The sequence below is a fragment of the Polypterus senegalus genome, chromosome 9, assembly GCF_016835505.1.
Source record: "Polypterus senegalus isolate Bchr_013 chromosome 9, ASM1683550v1, whole genome shotgun sequence".
NCBI lineage: Eukaryota > Metazoa > Chordata > Cladistia > Polypteriformes > Polypteridae > Polypterus > Polypterus senegalus.
Window position 1 is genome coordinate 45,894,641 of NC_053162.1, and position 19,041 is coordinate 45,913,681.

Below are 19,041 nucleotides of genomic sequence, written 5' to 3' on the forward strand. Positions count from 1 at the left end.
CTTTATTTCACTATCTTTATACCTTATAAATATAGCAGTAACGGTGCACTGCATGATTCATCGGAGCAACGTTTCAGCCGTGGCATGGCCAAATGGAGATGCAGCTAGATGGATGAGGTCTCCAGGACTCTAAACATATCCAAACCTAATTATGTCATATCATCTACTGTTAAACCGTACTTCTAAAATTTTTATTATTATGCTGTATTAAGGATTTGTTCTGTTGTGTATATTGTATTGTATTGACCCCCTACTTTTGACACCCACTGCACGCCCAACCTACCTGGAAAGGGGTCTCTCTTTGAACTGCCTTTCCCGAGGTTTCTTCCATTTTTCCCTAAAAGGTTTTTATTGGGAGTTTTTCCTTGTCTTCTCAGAGAGTCAAGGCTGGAGGGCTGTCAAAAGCAGCCTGAGCAGCTCTTCTTTTCTCCACCCTAGCAGCCCATTTCTTCTCTTCTTTCGTTGGCATCGTTTCACGTTAAAACTGAATAAGTCAGTGTTTGTGTTGCAATTACTTAGTACATGTTCTTAAATTTTTCACTTAAGCTGGCACTTAAGTCTTCAATCTGCCTCAAGAATTAGAAAAGGAAGAAGTAGGGGAAGTGATGGCGAAGGTGGTAGGAAATGACAACGGCCCCCGTATGCATGTGTCGCACCACCGCCCTGCTGGCCGCTGCCGAGAGTTGATTCTACAATAAAATAAAAACACAAAGAGGAATAACTTTGGAGGTCAATCATTGCACGAAAGACGATATTAGACATCATGTAATATATGTGTACCAAATTTCAGGTCAATAGTTCAAACGGCTGCGGTGGGTTGGCGCCCTGCCCGGGATTGGTTCCTGCCTTGCGCCCTGTGTTGGCTGGGATTGGCTCCAGCAGAACCCCATGACCCTGTGTTCAGATTCAATGGGTTGGAAAATGGATGGATGGATAGTTCAAACGGTTTGCGAGCTACAGGTGATTTAAAATCTTGGACAAAAACGGACAGCCACGGTAGCATATTACAGTGGAGTGAAAAACTATTTGCCCCCTTCCTGATTTCTTATTCTTTTGCATGTTTGTCACACAAAATGTTTCTAATCATCAAACACATATAACCATTAGTCAAATATAACACAAGTAAACATAAAATGCAGTTTTTAAATGATGGTTTTTATTATTTAGGGAGAAAAAAATCCAAACCTACATGGCCCTGTGTGAAAAAGTAATTGCCCCCTTGTTAAAAAATAACCTAACTGTGGTGTATCACACCTGAGTTCAATTTCCCAGGCCTGATTACTGCCACACCTGTTTCAATCAAGAAATCACTTAAATAGGAGCTGCCTGACACAGAGAAGTAGACCAAAAGCACCTCAAAAGCTAGACATCATGCCAAGATCCAAAGAAATTCAGGAACAAATGAGAACAGAAGTAATTGAGATCTATCAGTCTGGTAAAGGTTATAAAGCCATTTCTAGAGCTTTGGGACTGCAGCGAACCACAGTGAGAGCCATTATCCACAAATGGCAAAAACATGGAACAGTGGTGAACATTCCCAGGAGTGGCCGGCCGACCAAAATTACCCCAAGAGCGCAGAGATGACTCATCCGAGAGGTCACAAAAGACCCCAGGACAACGTCTAAAGAACTGCAGGCCTCACTTGCCTCAATTAAGGTCAGTGTTCACGACTCCACCATAAGAAAGAGACTGGGCAAAAACGGCCTGCATGGCAGATTTCCAAGACGCAAACCACTGTTAAGCAAAAAGAACATTAGGGCTCGTCTCAATTTTGCTAAGAAACATCTCAATGATTGCCAAGACTTTTGGGAAAATACCTTGTGGACTGATGAGACAAAAGTTGAACTTTTTGGAAGGCAAATGTCCCGTTACATCTGGCGTAAAAGGAACACAGCATTTCAGAAAAGAACATCATACCAACAGTAAAATATGGTGGTGGTAGTGTGATGGTCTGGGGTTGTTTTGCTGCTTCAGGACCTGGAAGGCTTGCTGTGATAGATGGAACCATGAATTTTACTGTCTACCAAAAAATCCTGAAGGAGAATGTCCGCCATCTGTTCGTCAACTCAAGCTGAAGCGATCTTGGGTGCTGCAACAGGACAATGACCCAAAACACACCAGCAAATCCACCTCTGAATGGCTGCAGAAAAACAAAATTAAGACTTGGGACTGACCTAGTCAAAGTCCTGACCTGAATCCAATTGAGATGCTATGGCATGACCTTAAAAAGGCTAGAAAACCTTCATATAAAGCTGAATTACAACAATTCTGCAAAGATGAGTGGGCCAAAATTCCTCCAAAGCGCTGTAAAAGACTCATTGCAAGTTATCGTAAACGCTTGATTGCAGTTATTGCTGCTAAGGGTGGCCCAACCAGTTATTAGGTTCAGGGGCAATTACTTTTTCACACAGGGCCATCTAGGTTTGGATTTTTTCTCCCTAAATAATAAAAACCATCATTTAAAAACTGCATTTTGTGTTTACTTGTGTTATATTTGACTAATGGTTAAATGTGTTTGATGATCAGAAACATTTTGTGTGACAAACATGCAAAAGAATAAGAAATCAGGAAGGGGGCAAATAGTTTTTCACACCACTGTATATAAGAAGATATATGTATACTCTGTTCTATTACTATATAAATTTGAGTTTGCAGTTAATAAACTATCAGTAATTGTAATGATCATTTGCCTGCTATTTTTGTAATTTATGCAAGAAAGGTGTAGCCCCTTTTATTGTGGATACATCTTGTAACTTGACCTCTGAGGTCTGCTCTCTGAACATTCATATTTGGTGGACATTCTTTTAATAGTTAGGCTTTGAGTTAAATTTAACCCAAATTAAGTTAATCTGCATAGCCTCTTTGGTTTTATTCTGAAACACATGCTAAGAAATGATGCTTAGCCTCTGAGGTTACAAAAGAAATATTATTTATTATGATACATATGAAGAGAGCTACTTAAGCCCCTGAGGTTTTATCATAACACACATGCTAGCTAAACAGTGCGTAACACGTTGAGGGTACATTTGAAAAGTAACTGTTAGCCATACTCGTGTTACTTTCTAGGGATTCATAACTTAGAACAATAGTCAGTAAAGCTAACTCAAATATTATAGCAACTTATAAGTAAGTAAAATAAAGATAAAATTAGTCTTTTAGACTAAAAGCAATTAGCTGGAATCAAATTAATGGTTCACATTCTTATTCTATTGAGATGTGGGACTATAGTGAAATTGGGTGAGTTGAAACTTAACATCTGTCTAAACTTACGACCAGGTAAAAATGCCTACAGAGAACATTTGCGAGAATACATCTTTATGAACTGACAATCTTAAAAGGAGCTCCACTGTATGTCTCAGTGTCTTAGAAAAGCAAAATGTTTTTCTAAATGAAATAAGAAGCTGACAAAACACTCTATGCAGTTTAGAAAGGTGTTTAATTATATGCAGAACTAACCAAAATTGATTAAAAATAATAAAACCAGGACCAAGAGGGAGAGCCATTTGTGCGCAGAAAGAGCTCCCATGAATATTACCACTGCTGCATATTTGTTAACCCAACCGTTCTGTTTCCAACTTTCTTCCTCAATGTATCTTCCTTTTATTATCTAGAATATATATGATACTGGCCTTCACTGGTGAATGCATAATAAAATATGAAAACATTTGCAATTTGATTAACATTCTATTTCGACTGAATGCTTCTCCTTGAGCATCCTCTAATTACTAAAACATAGAAGGATACTTAATAATAATAATAATAATTATATGTATATAGTGCTTTTCTTACTACTCAAAGCACTTAGACAGAGATGAACCACTTCAACCACCACTAATGTGTAGCATCCATCTGGAAGATGCAATGGAAGCCATTATTGCACCAATACACTCACCGCACATTAGCTATTGGGTGGTGAAGGGGTGAGGGATAGTTAGACCATTAGGGACAGGGGATGATTAGGGGGCCATAATGGACAGGGCCGTGATGGGCAATTTAGCCAGTACATAGGGGATAAACCCTTTTCAAAAGATGCCAAAGGATCTTTAATGACCACAGAGAGTTTTCAATCTTACATCTCATCCAAAGGATGGAGCCATTTTTATAGCACTGTGGCACTGGGATCCACCAACACCTGTTTCAGCAGCAAACCAAGATTTTCCTACCTGGTCTCTCATCCAAGTACTGGCTAGGTTAGAACTTGCTTAGCTTCAGGCAAGTGATCTGGTATAGTATACTTTCAGGATGCTGCATGTTTTCTTCATGTTTGTATGGAGTTTTCTTTGGGTATCTTGGTTTTATCCCAACTGCTAAAGGCAAGCCCTCTGGTCCCTTACGTGTAACCATGATTATGTGCATGAGATTGTCCAACTATGTTCTGTGTCTCTTCCAGGGACACTTCTTCTCTTGCACTGGGTGTTCCCAGGATTAGTTATGGCCACACAGCATAATGAACTTGATTGAGCAGGTTGGGTAAAAGGTAAAATGGAAGTTTGATTATATTCATCGTCCTTATCTGTTTTGTATTGTCTTGTGTAAAATGAAAGTTTTACTTAATGCTCAGCCAACATACAACATGTTGCCCTGATAAGTTCACCAGAAATGAGTTTGTCCAACTCCTAACATATTTTGAGACTAGCTAAAAGGAGATTAAGAGTGGCATAAGAGAAAGAGAAAATACATGAACAAGTGACAAAAACCAAGAAGAGTTTCCAATCTCGCTTCAGCCTTAATTTGGATAGATAATAGAATAATAAACAGATACGGCCAACAGTAGAATCTGAATCGCTAGTCTGATAATTCTAAATGGTACTCCTTAAGTTTAAGACCACTACATGTGAAGAGCTCAGACAGCTGCAGGGCTGGGGGTCTAAACATGGCACCAAACGCTGCCTGCCTGGCCTACTTCAGTTCAGATTATTACAAAGGATTAACACACCAGATGCAACTGCATTTGTGATGTGACATATCATCTGGCTGGCAGTTGTTGCTGTAATGTTATAACCCAAAAGAAAAAAATATAGCCAGTGTTTGTTCGTAGATATCTTTATTGTATTATCTGATGATATCTTCGATCAACAGTATTTGCCAAAAACAAAAATAAATGAGTGTGGCATAGTGGAAAAAATGGAACTAGTCAAAGATAAAATGAAATTTGGAACAGATACAATACACAAAATTTAAAACAGGCAATGAAATTTTAACTGTTCTTTCTAATGTCATTTATTCAAATTTAAAAACACAAGCTGTGTGACAGGTGACAAAGAGATGCACTCACTTGCTCCTTAATGATGGAAGGTACAGTAAAGCCCAGTTCATGCACCTGGTGTTTTATTTTTTTTATTTTATTTAGTTTATTTTTTTTTAAATATATCAGATGTCACTGAGACGGTTTGTGGGAATGGAAGGATCTGGAATTTTACATAATTGGCTCGCCACAGAGCACTAGCTCCAACTCTTTACGGTACAGCTTTCCTCCATCTGACAGAGCCATGATGGAATCCCGGTAGCTTGCAAGATTTTGGTGGTCCAGATCTTTCTGCAACACAAGAAGTAGAAATATATTTATGTATACAGTATATCTTTGAATCAGTATATATATATATATATATATATATATATATATATATATATATATATATATATATATATATATATATAAAGTAAGACCTTTCATCTGTCATTGCCTCTTATTTGTTAATTGACTTACTCTCTAAAGTGACAGTCAAGCTTAAATATTTTACTTTCAAAAGTTAGTATTAAATATTATGGATCACAAAAACATCTGCAGTTACGGAGGGTGCACAGTGCCAGGGGACTTTAGGGTGACAATACACAGAGGTTGCTGTAGTACTGTATGTTCCACTATAGTAGAGAGCACCAAATACATTATTCACTAATGTTATAAAAATGATTATAAACCAATCAATGGAAGCTTACTTAAAAGTGCTATGTGCTTTCAGATCTCAATGGTTTCATTTTTTTTGCAAATTTATTTTCTGGCACTTTTACTATATGCCTTTCCTATTAAGGTATTTTAACATCCCAGAATTAATTTCTTTAAGTAGCTTTTTTTGCTACAGAGTAATTTAATAGTTATAAATTAATCTGGACCATTTTTGCTGACATGTTTATTTATTATGGGCACCGCCATTTTGCGTATCCGTTGTTAGGATGCATCCTATGATTGTTAGGGGCAGGTCCTCAGAGGTCATGACAATGAATGTTACAAAGTGAGGGGTTAAAAGGCTAGCATTTGATATGTTTCTCTTGTCTCATGTTTAAAGGCAATTTTTCAAAAAGCTTTTCCCTGGTTGTGAATCCTTGCATATTTTTTGGCTTCAGTTTTGTCTTTCATTTTAGTTTAGATGACCGTACCTTTGATTTTTTATGGTATTGACCTTGCCAGTTTCTTGACTACATCTATTTTCCGGGTCTCACTTTGTAAACATAACATTTTATATCAGGATCAGTTGCTAAAATAAATTATCTGATCAAATTAAAGACTGGATTAAATGCCTACCAAGAAGAATCAGTAAAGTTACTAATTCATTTTGCTCACTCAAACATGCTGTCCCCCATCATTTTTCTGTCTCTACTTTTCTCAACAGCAGCAACTCACCATGCCCTATAGACTTGTTTATAGCATTTCATTTAGTTTCCTGTGTCTTCTTATTCTGAAGCTTTTTCCAATTTTATATGGGAATGCCATTTTTTTTTTACTAGACATCTCCAGTAGATGCTCTGGCATGACTTTTATACCTTTCCTGATGTCCAACCCTCCCCATTTATCTGGGCTTGGGACCGTGGTATAATTTGTGTTTTTAAAATTATGTGTGCACATATCACACCACAGAAAGTGACTGTTGTTTGGTAAGCACAGGAGGTTAATGGCACTGCCTCTTTCAAAAACCCAAGGTTGTGATTTGACAAAACATGTAAAGAAGTGTAATTAGTTCAGGTCAGATATTTTATCATATGCACTGAATATAATAAAGTTCTTATTTGCTTTCTTAACCAACAGAAAACAGCAATCTCTTCCCAGCGCTATTACTGTTGTTTGATAGGTTATGTAAAATATAACAACAAAGATTACAACAAGCTAAAAAGTAGTCAGGGTCTAGGTGACCCCTATAGTCCTGCAGTTCATGTTCAATGTCAGAAATGTATTTGAATACATTAATGTATTTGTGTACATAACAGCACACAAATACACGCTAAACACTACATACGCACAATTTGATTTGACTTGGGAATGCCACAGAAAAAGCAAACACATGCCCTATGAGGCCCACCTAACAAAAACAATGAAAACTCAAAGAGTACCAAGATCATATAAGTCAGGTTCATTACTTGTTGGAGATTTTTCTTAATGTTTCTTTACTTTAAAACCCATTTTATGATTGGTGATATTTATTCCGTAGGGTTGTATCGTTGTAGCTTGTGGTCATTTTCTAAATGCCCTCTGCTCCCAAATAGCACACAAATGTCAGTACGTTAAGTTTCTGGATTTGTTTGAATAAAGTTGGCTACCAAGAGTTTTGCAGTTGTATAACAAAGAACTCGATTGCTTCTTGTTTCATGTTAACAGTGTGTTTTGTCTCCATGCTTTTGTGGCTTTAAGATTCTGGCTTGTCACTTTTTTCTGGAAATTGATTTGTCAAGTGCTACTTGTGTTGCTCTTATTTTTCTTTGATTCAATAAGTTAGGCATTGGAGGTTCTAATTCATGACAAAATTTAGGCAGCCCTGGCCAAATTATAGGTTCTCTTGACATCTGAAGGAAAAAAATAGTAAATACAACTGCAACCACAAAGGACTAAAACAATGACATTTGAATGAAAACATTAATGTATAATTCTGATTTATTTTGTGAACAAAAAAAAAGTGCACAAAATAAATGTGACATTTTCAAACGTTTGGGCACCTCACTGAGTAACAATAATAATACATTTTATTAATAAAGAGCCAGTACCTAATAGTACTTAGCAACACCTTCTTTGGCAAAAATTACAGCTTATAAATACTCTTTGCAGCCAGCTATGAGTCTCTGATTTCTTGTTGTGGACATTTTTACTATTCTTATTTGCAACTTGCTTCCAGCAGTGAGATATTCTTAGGCTGCCGAGACTTCATAACACATTTAAGTTCTACCCACAGATTATAAATGACGTTCAAGTCAGGGGACTGCAAGAGCCATTCCAAAACCTTCACTTGTTCTCCTTGAGGTACTTCACAATAGATTTTGAAGTGCATTTTGTGTCGTTGTCTTGTTGTAAAAGTCATTCTTCTTTTAGCTTCAATTTCCTGTCTGATTGTCTGACATTCTCCAGAATTTTTTATATTTAGTGGGATCCGCTTTTCCCTGTACTCACACAATGTTTCCTTGGGCCTCCAGCTGCCACACAATCCCAATGAATAATTGATCTGAAACTGTACATCAGCGTTTCTCAACCTTTAAGTATTTGTGACCCGAGTTTTCATAACAGTTTTAATCGCGCCCCCCTAACATTTTTTTGAAATGTAGATGCATATTTTATTATACCTACTTAATTTTTAGCGACATTTATCTAACTCTATATTTATTGTTCTAGTATCAGAATGTAGTTTAAGTTAATTTGTTTTGGTTTCAACAGATTGTTTTTCATATTTTTGATTCTTGTTTTCTTTTTTTTACATCTTCGCGCCCCCTTTTTTGTAACTTCGTTGCCCTAGGGGCCTACTAGGTTGAAAACCACTGCTGTACATACCATTTGGTAAGGTGTTCTTCCCTTCAAATGCTGTTCCTGTTTGCTGTGGTATTATCTTTCCCTCATGTGGTGGGAAATGTTACATTTTTGGAAATGGTTTAGTTTTTATTTCTCTTTTTTTTTCAATCTTCTCACTATTGTTTAAGATTGTGGTTATTTTTGTGTTTCCTCATTTGAGACAACCATTGGTCTTTTTGATCCTCATGTTTAATAATCTTTAAAATTTGTAAGTGTTTTGTAAACCCTACAATCATAAAATAGTGTACTTCAGCATTTCTCAGTCTTTAAGTATTTGTGACCCGAGTTTTCATAAGTTTTAATCGCGCCCCCCCCTAACGTTTTTTTGAAAGGAGCCCTAATACCAATTTGTTCTTTTTTAATTAATGATATATCATAGATGCATATTTTATTATACCTACTTAACTTTTATCAACATATATGTAACTCTATATTTATTTTTCTTGTATCAGAATGTAGTTTAAGTTAATTTGAGATGAAATTTTAATTTTTCGATTCTTGTTTTCTTTTTTTCACATCTTCGTGGCCCCCTTTTTGTTACTTTGCAACCCCCTAGGGTGGCCCGCCCCACAGTTTGAGAATCACTGGTGTACTTAATCTTTCTGTCCATTCTTGCCTGTAGAATACTTGAGTTTAGACAATCACACAAGAAAAATGACAAAACATTCTCAGGCCCACTTAATCTAATTCAGACGTTGGCCTACCTTATTGTTCTTCTCATACATATCTTTAAGTAGTGCATCCAGTTCTTGCTCGTCAATGTAGCCATTGCCATCCTAACCAAAAGGAAAAAAGTATTTAATGTAAAAGACCCTTCATGTTATATATTTAAAATAACAACTTCACAAACTTCTGTAAATCCTTGTGCTTTTATTGCACCCTTTCTTTTGTCCTATTTTGTATATTTTTAAGATCGGTGTAACAGTGACATCAAAAAATGTCACTAAAATGTGCTGATACATTCCTGCCAGGTGATAATTATATTCAAATGTGATGATTAGGGTCAGATTGTTCAAAAGCACTGGTATAATCAATATTATGAATCTTGTTCTAGTGAATGCTGGCTTGGAGAAATGCAGAGATGCAATATTTAAACTGTAAAAGTAAAATGAAATTACAATAAAATACACTAAAACACAAAAATACAAGAAAACTTAAAGGAGTGAATTCACAGCACTACTATCCAAACAATAAGAAAAAGGAAAAAGAAGCTGAAACTATTTTGTGGTTTCCTGTAGTTTCCACATCCCATAAGTGTGCATGCTAAGTGAATCGGTGTGTTGTACATAACAGCCTTTTACTACGATTGTTTCCATGTTTGTGGTGACAGCTGATGATGTGCTTTCTGCTTCCTCCCAGAGTTCAGCTGACCATCTGCCAGCAGGAGATGACTAAATGAAGCAATGGTCTCTCTTCTGGTCTGACCAGAGTCACAGGAGGTCATTGTCATTTGACCCTCTAATGTTGTGGCAGTCAAGTCCTTGCAGTGACACTTACTGTTTCCATCCCTCTGGCAAATAAGTGGAGTATCCAGGCTGGATCCCCAACACTTTATTTTCTCACTTTATATTGTTTTTTTACAGGTGGATTTAAATGAGACTGTATTGGTTCCTCACTCAATGATGTTAGGTGAGTCTTGTCTCCCATTATCCCATTGAGACAAATAACCACGCAAAAAAAGATAAAACAAAAACACAAAAGGAAATGGAGAATACCATAAATCAAGTCAATATGTGAGGAAAAATAGTGTGAATAAATATAATTGCAGTGCATAATCACACTCAAATTTAAAACTTCAACAAAAAATAAGAACACAAGAAAAATCCATCCATCCATCCATCCATTTTCTAACCCGCTGAATCCGAATACAGGGTCACGGGGGTCTGCCGGAGCCAATCCCAGCCAACACAGGGCACAAGGCAGGAACCAATCCCGGGCAGGGTGCCAACCCACCGCAGGACACACACAAACACACCCACACACCAAGCACACACTAGGGCCAATTTAGAATCGCCAATCACAAGAAAAATGCCCTTTAAAAATCTCATCCACAAACAACAGAAGTTTAAAGGGTGTGATGTGGTGTCAAATAAGGTTCAGAACGAAGAGAACAGGGACGGCTCAGTGTGATAGAACCACCTGGTAATCATCTACTTCTGACACCAGCTATGAAAAATTTCTTAAATCCCTACAGAAAAGAAAGGCACAAACATGGAAAACACAAATCAGCCTATGTGTTTTGGGCCCTAACCCCCTTCATCATGACAATCATTGACTTGAGATACATTCAAGGAAATAAAATAAAGCAAGCTGTAACCTGTCACAATTATTCTTCCATGCTGTTGCCTCCTATTCCCTGTGTCTGTCTTTACTGGGATCTTTTATTGTTTGCTGATGTACTTTCTACCAATATTTGTATTGTTTCTCAATTTGTTAGAATATTATATGTGAATGTGCATGAGCACTGTCATGCATATACACTCTGGAAACACCGTCAAGGCTCTGGTAAGGAAAGTAGTTCCACCCCAAGTCGACAGAGGCACTGTAGTTAACTACCTGTCCCTGTTCATCCACAGTACTGAGTGGCATCAGATGAAGATGTCTGGCTGCATTTCCTTTTGAGGCCTTGAGGTTTCACCCTTCCAGAAAGGTCCTCCTGATATCTCAACCAGGGCTGAAGTAATACTATGTACCCCCATAGCTTCACTTATCCTCTGTCTATATTTACAACTCTTTATGTATTAGGTTTATCTATTTTTCCTGATATATAGACTTCCCCTAGTTCCTTTTGTGTTTTTGCTTCCCCCGTTATCCGTAATTGATTTGAATAACAAGAACATAGAGTTAAAATGTGTGTGCATTAACTGAACTGATTGTACGCATTAATTATATGATATGTTCTGTAAATTCTGCTATATCATATAACTACTACATTCAATCACTTAGGTTAAAGAAAAGTCAGAAAGTGAAAGAGTACTAAGTAATTGGTCAAAGAAGACTTACCTTATCATAGAAAGTAAAAATTGCATTAAATTGTTCTGCAGTTAACTTGACCTCCTGTAACAAAAAAAAAATGCATATGGACTTTTAGTTCACAGAAATAGATTCTGTTTTTGTATATTAACAAAATTTTTTACAGTTAACCAGTTACCTTTACAAAATAATGAAAATGATTGTATTTTGTAATTTACAGTCTCAGATATTATTGTTTGAATCCACTGGGGACACATTTAAACACCAATATATTTACAACCTGACTCCCAGTGCTTGCCGCCTATCAGCTCTCCACAATATGATGGTATTTTATAAAATAAATGTTCCATAATTCAAAAAAATTTGCCCACTGGGGAGAACTCCCATGCAAAGCATAATGTCCCTTAAGCCCCCTGGATAACTGATTAGTTTGAAAGCAGTTCCCAGTTATTACTGGTGTTTCCCTGAGTACTGTGAGATTTCTATATGTCAACTTTAAATGGCAAATCAAAAACAAGCGACTGGTGAATGCACTATAAATAGAAATTAATTTCCTGTCTGGCATTATCTTGCATTTATTTATTTTTCATTTTGTACTCATATCAGTATGTCTTATTCCTTCAACATACTTTTAAAAGTACATCAACAAAGACAATGATACACAAATTAAATATGAGCATCAGAGAACAGCATGTAATTCACTTTCAGATGGCCAGGTCTCATTTCATTTGCTTACCTTGAATTTAAGTAAAAAGTTTTCCTGAACAGGTAATAATCTGCAAAGATATTAGGGCAGGATGAGACACGTATAATTCTTTTTTGATAAATGAATTGTCATTTTCCACATTTTCAAGCCAATGACTGATCGTTGTACTCACCTGGCCATTTCTGACAGACAAAGCTTTCCATCTCCATTTGTATCAAACATTTTAAGCTGTGAGATTGTTAAACAAGAACATTAATAAAAGTGTAAAAAACACATCTCTAAAACTAACAGATTCTTTCTCCCATTACCTCAAGTGTTTAACTTCAACATCTTATAATTGTACACAACTTTAAAATAACAGTTGCACTGGAAAGATTCGGCATAACATCTGTAGGACCTCCTAATGTAGCATTGCTTGAGGTCCATTTAAGGGTACAGCATGCCTTAAGTAATCTCCTGACGTATTTGTTGCAATGACTCCCATTGTCTTCTTGCTGTTTGAATTTATCTTTTACATTTATTTTGTCGTTTTAACCCTTTGCTTTTTTATCTAGGATTATGTATAAGGACATTCAAAAAGTTTCTATTTATTATGCATCAGTAATGGTGGACTGCATGATAACGTGCAGTGAATACACTTGACTTATAGTTCTCATACTCTTTCTTCGTACGGTTAGCATTTGTTTGCTCAGAGGTTGATGCACTTGCTGCTTTGTGAGCGGCTCTTGTTTTTTCCACTCTAGCAGCCCGCTTCATCTTTTGTCTGCATCTTTTCTCATTAAAACTGATTAAGTCATTGTTTGCATTTTCTTAAATTTTCACTTAAGCTGGCACTTAAGTGTTCAATCTGCCTTAAGAATGATTTAAGATATGAAGAGGTAGAGGATTAGTAGTATAATGTCAGGCGGCTTCTGTCAAAATTTAATCCGAGTTTGATTGATGAGATTAAACCACGCCCCCTTTTAATCGAAGACCGGAAGTCCCGCCCCACCCACCATCTGTTGTTAGTTGACCTTGGATGACCTTTCAGGAAGTCCCCTCCCCCACCACCGGTTGTTTTGTTGACCTTGGATGACCTTGATCAGGGCCCCTGTTGATTAATGACAGGAAGTCCCCACCCCAACCACCGGTTGTTTGTTGACCTTTAGCCCAGCCATCTGTTTTCCCCAGGAAACTGTCAAGGGCAATTTGATGGATGCCCCCACCCTCCTTGAACCCCCACCACCCCGCCCCCCTGCTTGGCCACCTGCATTGCCCCATCGCACTAGGGCAAGTTCAGACATGCCCAAGGGCTGCCTAGGCCCCCTTGAACCCATCACCACCCCACCACTTCCCAGCCCCCACCCCTCTTCCAAAGACAGGTTCAGGCATGCTGCAGCCGGTCCCTGGACAAGTTCAGGCATGTTCCTATCCATACCCAGACTGAATGGCCTGCCTAAGCCTCACTGCAGCACATGATGTCTGGTCCCCTTCTTCCTGGGACATACACACACAGGCTCCGTTCGGACCGATCTAACTTGACGCCGTTCCTGCCAATATTGCTTTAGGTAAGAATCCCTGTATCTATGTAACAATTATTTTAAAAATATCTATCTATCTAATCGTTGCTATATCATTTGTAAACTCCCTTGTATTTTATCTAAGACAAAACAGCCTTTTCCTTCCCATCTCCGTGAAAATCCTTTCACAGACAGGCTCTGAGTTTAAAAGCATTCAGCAGCGCACAGAAAGACAAGCAGTCTAGCTTTTAACAGCCCGCAGACAAGTGTGCTTGTAGTTCAAAGCACGTTGAAATACAAGCTGCCCGGCACCCTCTGCGCAGCCTGGCTTTTAGCAGTCCCTGCGCGCATCCGCGAGCTGGTCATTCCCAAAGCACACAGAAAGGATCTTTCTCTCTGTTCACACTGAGTCCCGGAGCGCAGTTAGAGCCGTCAGTGCATGCCATATGGGTGGAGCTGTGTGTAAGTTCACCTCCTCCCCTGACAGCTCCGCGCTGATTCAGTCCAGGCGCGCGCAGGCTTGTCAACAGCTGAGCGTAAGCCCCCGTTCTTCCATTCCCAAGACGCATGGGTCTTTAAAAGTTAAAGGCTTTCATGATAACGTGTAAAACACGTGATAACTAGTTCGCTAAGTCCTTTAAAAATCACACAGTTAAATAAGATGCAGCAGTTCCCTTTTAAAGCACATTGGAGACGTCTAAATGCTAAATGAATTAATATATTTATAATTTGTATTAAAATCGATCTAAAACCAACCCTTTTTCTACCCCTGTTAATCCTCCCTCATGAAGAAAGGCGTTTAGTTTTTCTAAAAGTTTGAATGCCTTAATCAGAGCGGATATCTCGGGCTGTGGTCTTTGGGGAATCGGTGGCACTTCCGCATCATAAACGGCCTGAGCCGCTGATGACCTTTAACCTCGGAGCAAAACAGAATGCGTCTGTTTAATCAAATCTACCAGTTACAACGGAATCTATTAATCAAATTCGGATAACCCTTAACTTTGTGACCGGATCAAAATTTTTGCAAAGGTGAAAAGGTCTTGCGGAGATACGTACAGATGTTTAAACAAATCTATTAACCAAATTCCTGACTTTTTTAGCGTCCGCCGAAAGTGGTGCCTAGACACCGGACAAAGGCCATTATACGGATGTCCGATTAAAATGATTGGGGCACATTCCAAAACACCCAGCTTTTTGGGTCTATAAAAGTGTTCAGACTGGTCCATTACTCAGCAGGCCGTTAATACTGAAAGAGGACACCGAATCTCGTCGGAAACATCAAGGATCACGGTATGGCATATTTTTGATTATTATATGCGCCAAACAAGTATGTTTTAGAAAACGGATGGATGAACCCTTATATTTTATTCTTACTATGAATAATTTCCAAGTTTATTCTCAAGTGCGTGCGTGCGCGCACGCGTGTGCGACGCATGAGCGCGTATAATATAAGATGTAGCATTTATATCCATCTATCTGCGTGTACGACGATTAATGTACAAATTCATAGGACTGAAGCAAACAATATTAGCTTTTTCATACCGAAAAGGGCTTTACAATCAAGTAGTTTTGTCTCGGCGTCTGAAAATTCAAACAGAGCCTCTTCTCTGAGAATACTCAGGCATGGTTTAAAAGCGCAGGCCGGTTGTGTATCAGCGCTGGCGTAGTAAGAGGTCAGTATTCTGAACTACGTACAGAAGGGTCCCGTTTGTGAAATGCGTACTCTTTCGAATCGGGCTTACTGTAGCAGGGGAATGTCTGCACCAGGGTCCGCATGTTTTAAAAGTCTGGGATATCGAAACATTTTAACTTTATAAACTCTCATTTGTTACAACCGGTTGGAGACAGCCTCCAATGATGAACGGGATCCAGGAGCATATATCGAAGCGAATGCTTAATAGACATAAGGCAACTGTGTTTTCATTCATTTCGCTAAATGAAAAGTAATTATTTTAATACGGAATAGTAGCCCCACAAAGGCCGGGTGATTTTAGACGTGCGAGTAATATAATTAAGTTATTTTTAAAAGTAATCCCACACTGCACAAGAGACAGATTCCACGTGTGTTTTAGGATTTGCTGCGGTCAGTGATGATTTTAATTTTTCCTTAGCTCATTTCTATAACATAGGAGCCTTTTGACAAAGGAAAACTCTGTAAATACACTTGTGCATTAAAACGGAGATTTAAGAAAGCAGGTTTCTACCTTAAGACAGATTACTCACCTTAACCCAGTTTTGTACGTGCATGTAAAAGCACTCACTGTTGTTACACTAGCACAAAATTGATATTTTCTGTCTACTCAAAAACTAAAATTATTTCTATTAACACAGGTGATAACTGGAAAGCATTTTCACTATTTTTAATTAAAAGTTAAACAGAAAAGCTCAATTATGATTTTTGTTTTGTCATGCTAGGGTCCTAGGGTGACACTTGTGCCCTTTATACTCTCTTATGTAGACCTTAACACATATTCTTACCAAAATAGTTCATCACTTCCCAATTCCTGTAACTTCAGGTAATTAGACAGAGTGAGCTCCATAACAGGCAAGAGAAAAGTATTATAGGTCAGATACACAGAGCCATAAAACAAAAGCACTGAACGCCACACAACCTGGTATTGCTAGATGTATTTTGTTACCTGGAGAAAGAAGAAAAAAAAAAAAAAAAAACATTTTTAGTAGTCACGTAAAATGACCAGTTGCTTTAACATGAAAATAAAACATCTTTAGAAAATAAAGCATCTAAAAGCATCTTTGTAAAGGACCGATTTTAAAACATAAGAAAAATCCTTGTTTCCAAAAGAGTTCTGCCCATTTTTCCAGCAGTTTTCTTGACTGATCTCATTTTAAATGATAATAGCCAGTATAAAGTCCGTAAAGGAACTGGGTAGGAACTGGAGACATCTGATATCTTCTAGCATATCTTTTTTGCGAACAGAGTTTTCATAACAGTTTTAATCGAGCCCTTAACGTTTTTTTTGAAAGTAGACCACTATTACCAATATGTCCTTTTTTAAAATTAATGATATACCATAGATGCATATTTTATTATAATTACTTAACTTTTATCAACTTTTATCTAACTCAATATTTATTTTTCTAGTATCAGAATGTAGTTCAAGTTATTTTGTTTTCGGTTCAATAGATGTATTTTTCATATTTGATTCTTTGTTTTTCACATCTTTGCCCCTTTTTGTTACTTGCCCCTAGGGGCCATCCCACAGTTTGAGAACTACGGTTGTAGGGGATTATTTGTAAAACGCTCTGTGGCACTTCAAGCTAAATTAGATTTCCTTGGTTATTCAGCCGTTCATCGGTGTTCCATTTTGTTATAAATTGTATTTAGTCTCTCTTTATTTACTAAACATTTTATATTTTGAATAGAAAACAGTTATTTTGTTCAGGCTTTAATTTAAAACCGCATTTTCATCAACAGGCTATAATCACTTTGGTACTTAGGATGCTTTGTATAATACAAAGTTTTAGAAATTCTGTTAATGCTTGGTAATAGCCTTCCATTTTACATCAGTTATGAACCCCTGAAAATAAGAATGGTTATAGTAGGTTATAGGAGCCTGTACACTACAGGGCCGATGATTAGGCTTATACTGGACACGTTAGGCAAATCAGGATGGACATTTTTTTAGTAAATAGTTACATAATATTATATGTGTTTTACAAGGATTAAAATTTTACTAAAACTTTGTGGTTTATTCTTTCTTTTAGTTAGTCCAGGTTACATAGGACAGCTATCATTGAAAACTGCTTTTCCCTCTGTTTGTGAAAAAGCACCCTTGGTTTTGGTAGCATTCAGGGTGAAGGGAATGTAAGTTTAAACTGTGATTCCAAGAGTCAACAAGTGTCTGCAAACGTCTTGAATACGAGTCAAAGGACCAGGGTTTGTGCAGGGATCATAGTCAGGGGCAGAGTTACGCTAGACATTATTATTCCAAAATGTAACATTGACTCGCCCATATCACAAATATAAGATAGTAAAACTAAAATTTACAAATACTAAGTCACAGAGGAGATTAAAAACATAATTAAGACCGGATCAACAAGGGATCACCCCAAAATCACAGCACACTACAACAGAACCTACGTTTTCTGAGGTATATTATCAGCTAAACTGTCATCTGTTTACCAGTTCCACGGGTTGCAAAGAGTTAGGGAAAAACGTTATTTAACATCTGCTAGTATGAGGCTGATTAACATGAGCGGTTATTGTTAGAATCTTATCTGGAACTAAAAGTCAGGTTTGTGTTCCTCCTGATTCAGGAAGAATATTAAATATTGGAGTTTAGAATATGAACTAGACTGGTAAGGACATTTATGCCTAAATAAATAAATAAAGTTAATTATGAAATAAATAATTACATGAAAAAGTGGATTTATAAAGGAGTTATTACAATTTGAAAACTGCTGTGATGTATAAAAACATTGATAGGTGACAAAACCAGCACGAAAAGAAACCTTTTGAAATAAATAAGCTTTTTGACATGTAGTCTGGAATAGTCTGAATATGTCTTAAAGAGTTCATTTTTAATAAAACAAAAGGCAAATTAAAAATAATAAATAGTAAACCGAATAAAACACAGAAGTATCATTTAATGATATCAATTAGTGTTAAGTATTATCAAGCACCGGGATCTATTTATAAGGATTATTTAATTTAGTTATAAACAAAATGATTGGTTGCATTTTGCTTTGAAATTAACAATAGTTTGATACCGCTTTAAGAATTAGAATGCAAGACAAACCTATACACTTAATAACAAATATTGCGGATGCAATAGGAGTATCTCGGATCTCTGTTTTATTTTAACCTTTTGACAGGGAAGTATACCACCTATATTGAAAATGAACAGCCGACATGCTAACTAAATAGATATAATCGAAGATGTTTTAGAATATGGACCTGGGCACTAACCCATGATTCTGACCAACTAAAGGGTCTTTACTTAATTGTCGAACTTCCTGTGGGTGCTATGGATCTCGTAATGGAGAGTGCAAAAGATTCTAGAATCTTTACTCTGTAATGGTCCATATGACGGAGATCTAGCGCCTGTGTCCACAGTGTTAACCAGTCATAGGACATG

General features: G+C 37.2%; 1 protein-coding gene across 2 annotated transcripts in view; it reads right to left on the reverse strand.

Moving 5' to 3' along the window:
* Positions 1–5,022: 5,022 nt before the first annotated feature.
* calb2a (calbindin 2a) overlaps positions 5,023–19,041 on the reverse strand; it is a 104,604-nt gene continuing 90,585 nt past the window's right edge. For both annotated transcript variants that reach the window (XM_039763065.1, XM_039763064.1), the window contains exons 7-11: positions 12,616–12,671; positions 12,474–12,513; positions 11,768–11,821; positions 9,469–9,540; positions 5,023–5,536 (exon numbers count right to left, since the gene is read on the reverse strand). In XM_039763065.1, coding sequence (XP_039618999.1) covers positions 5,417–5,536; positions 9,469–9,540; positions 11,768–11,821; positions 12,474–12,513; positions 12,616–12,671 — 342 coding nt within the window. In that variant the 3' untranslated portion in view covers positions 5,023–5,416. The remainder of the gene's footprint in view (positions 5,537–9,468; positions 9,541–11,767; positions 11,822–12,473; positions 12,514–12,615; positions 12,672–19,041) is intronic.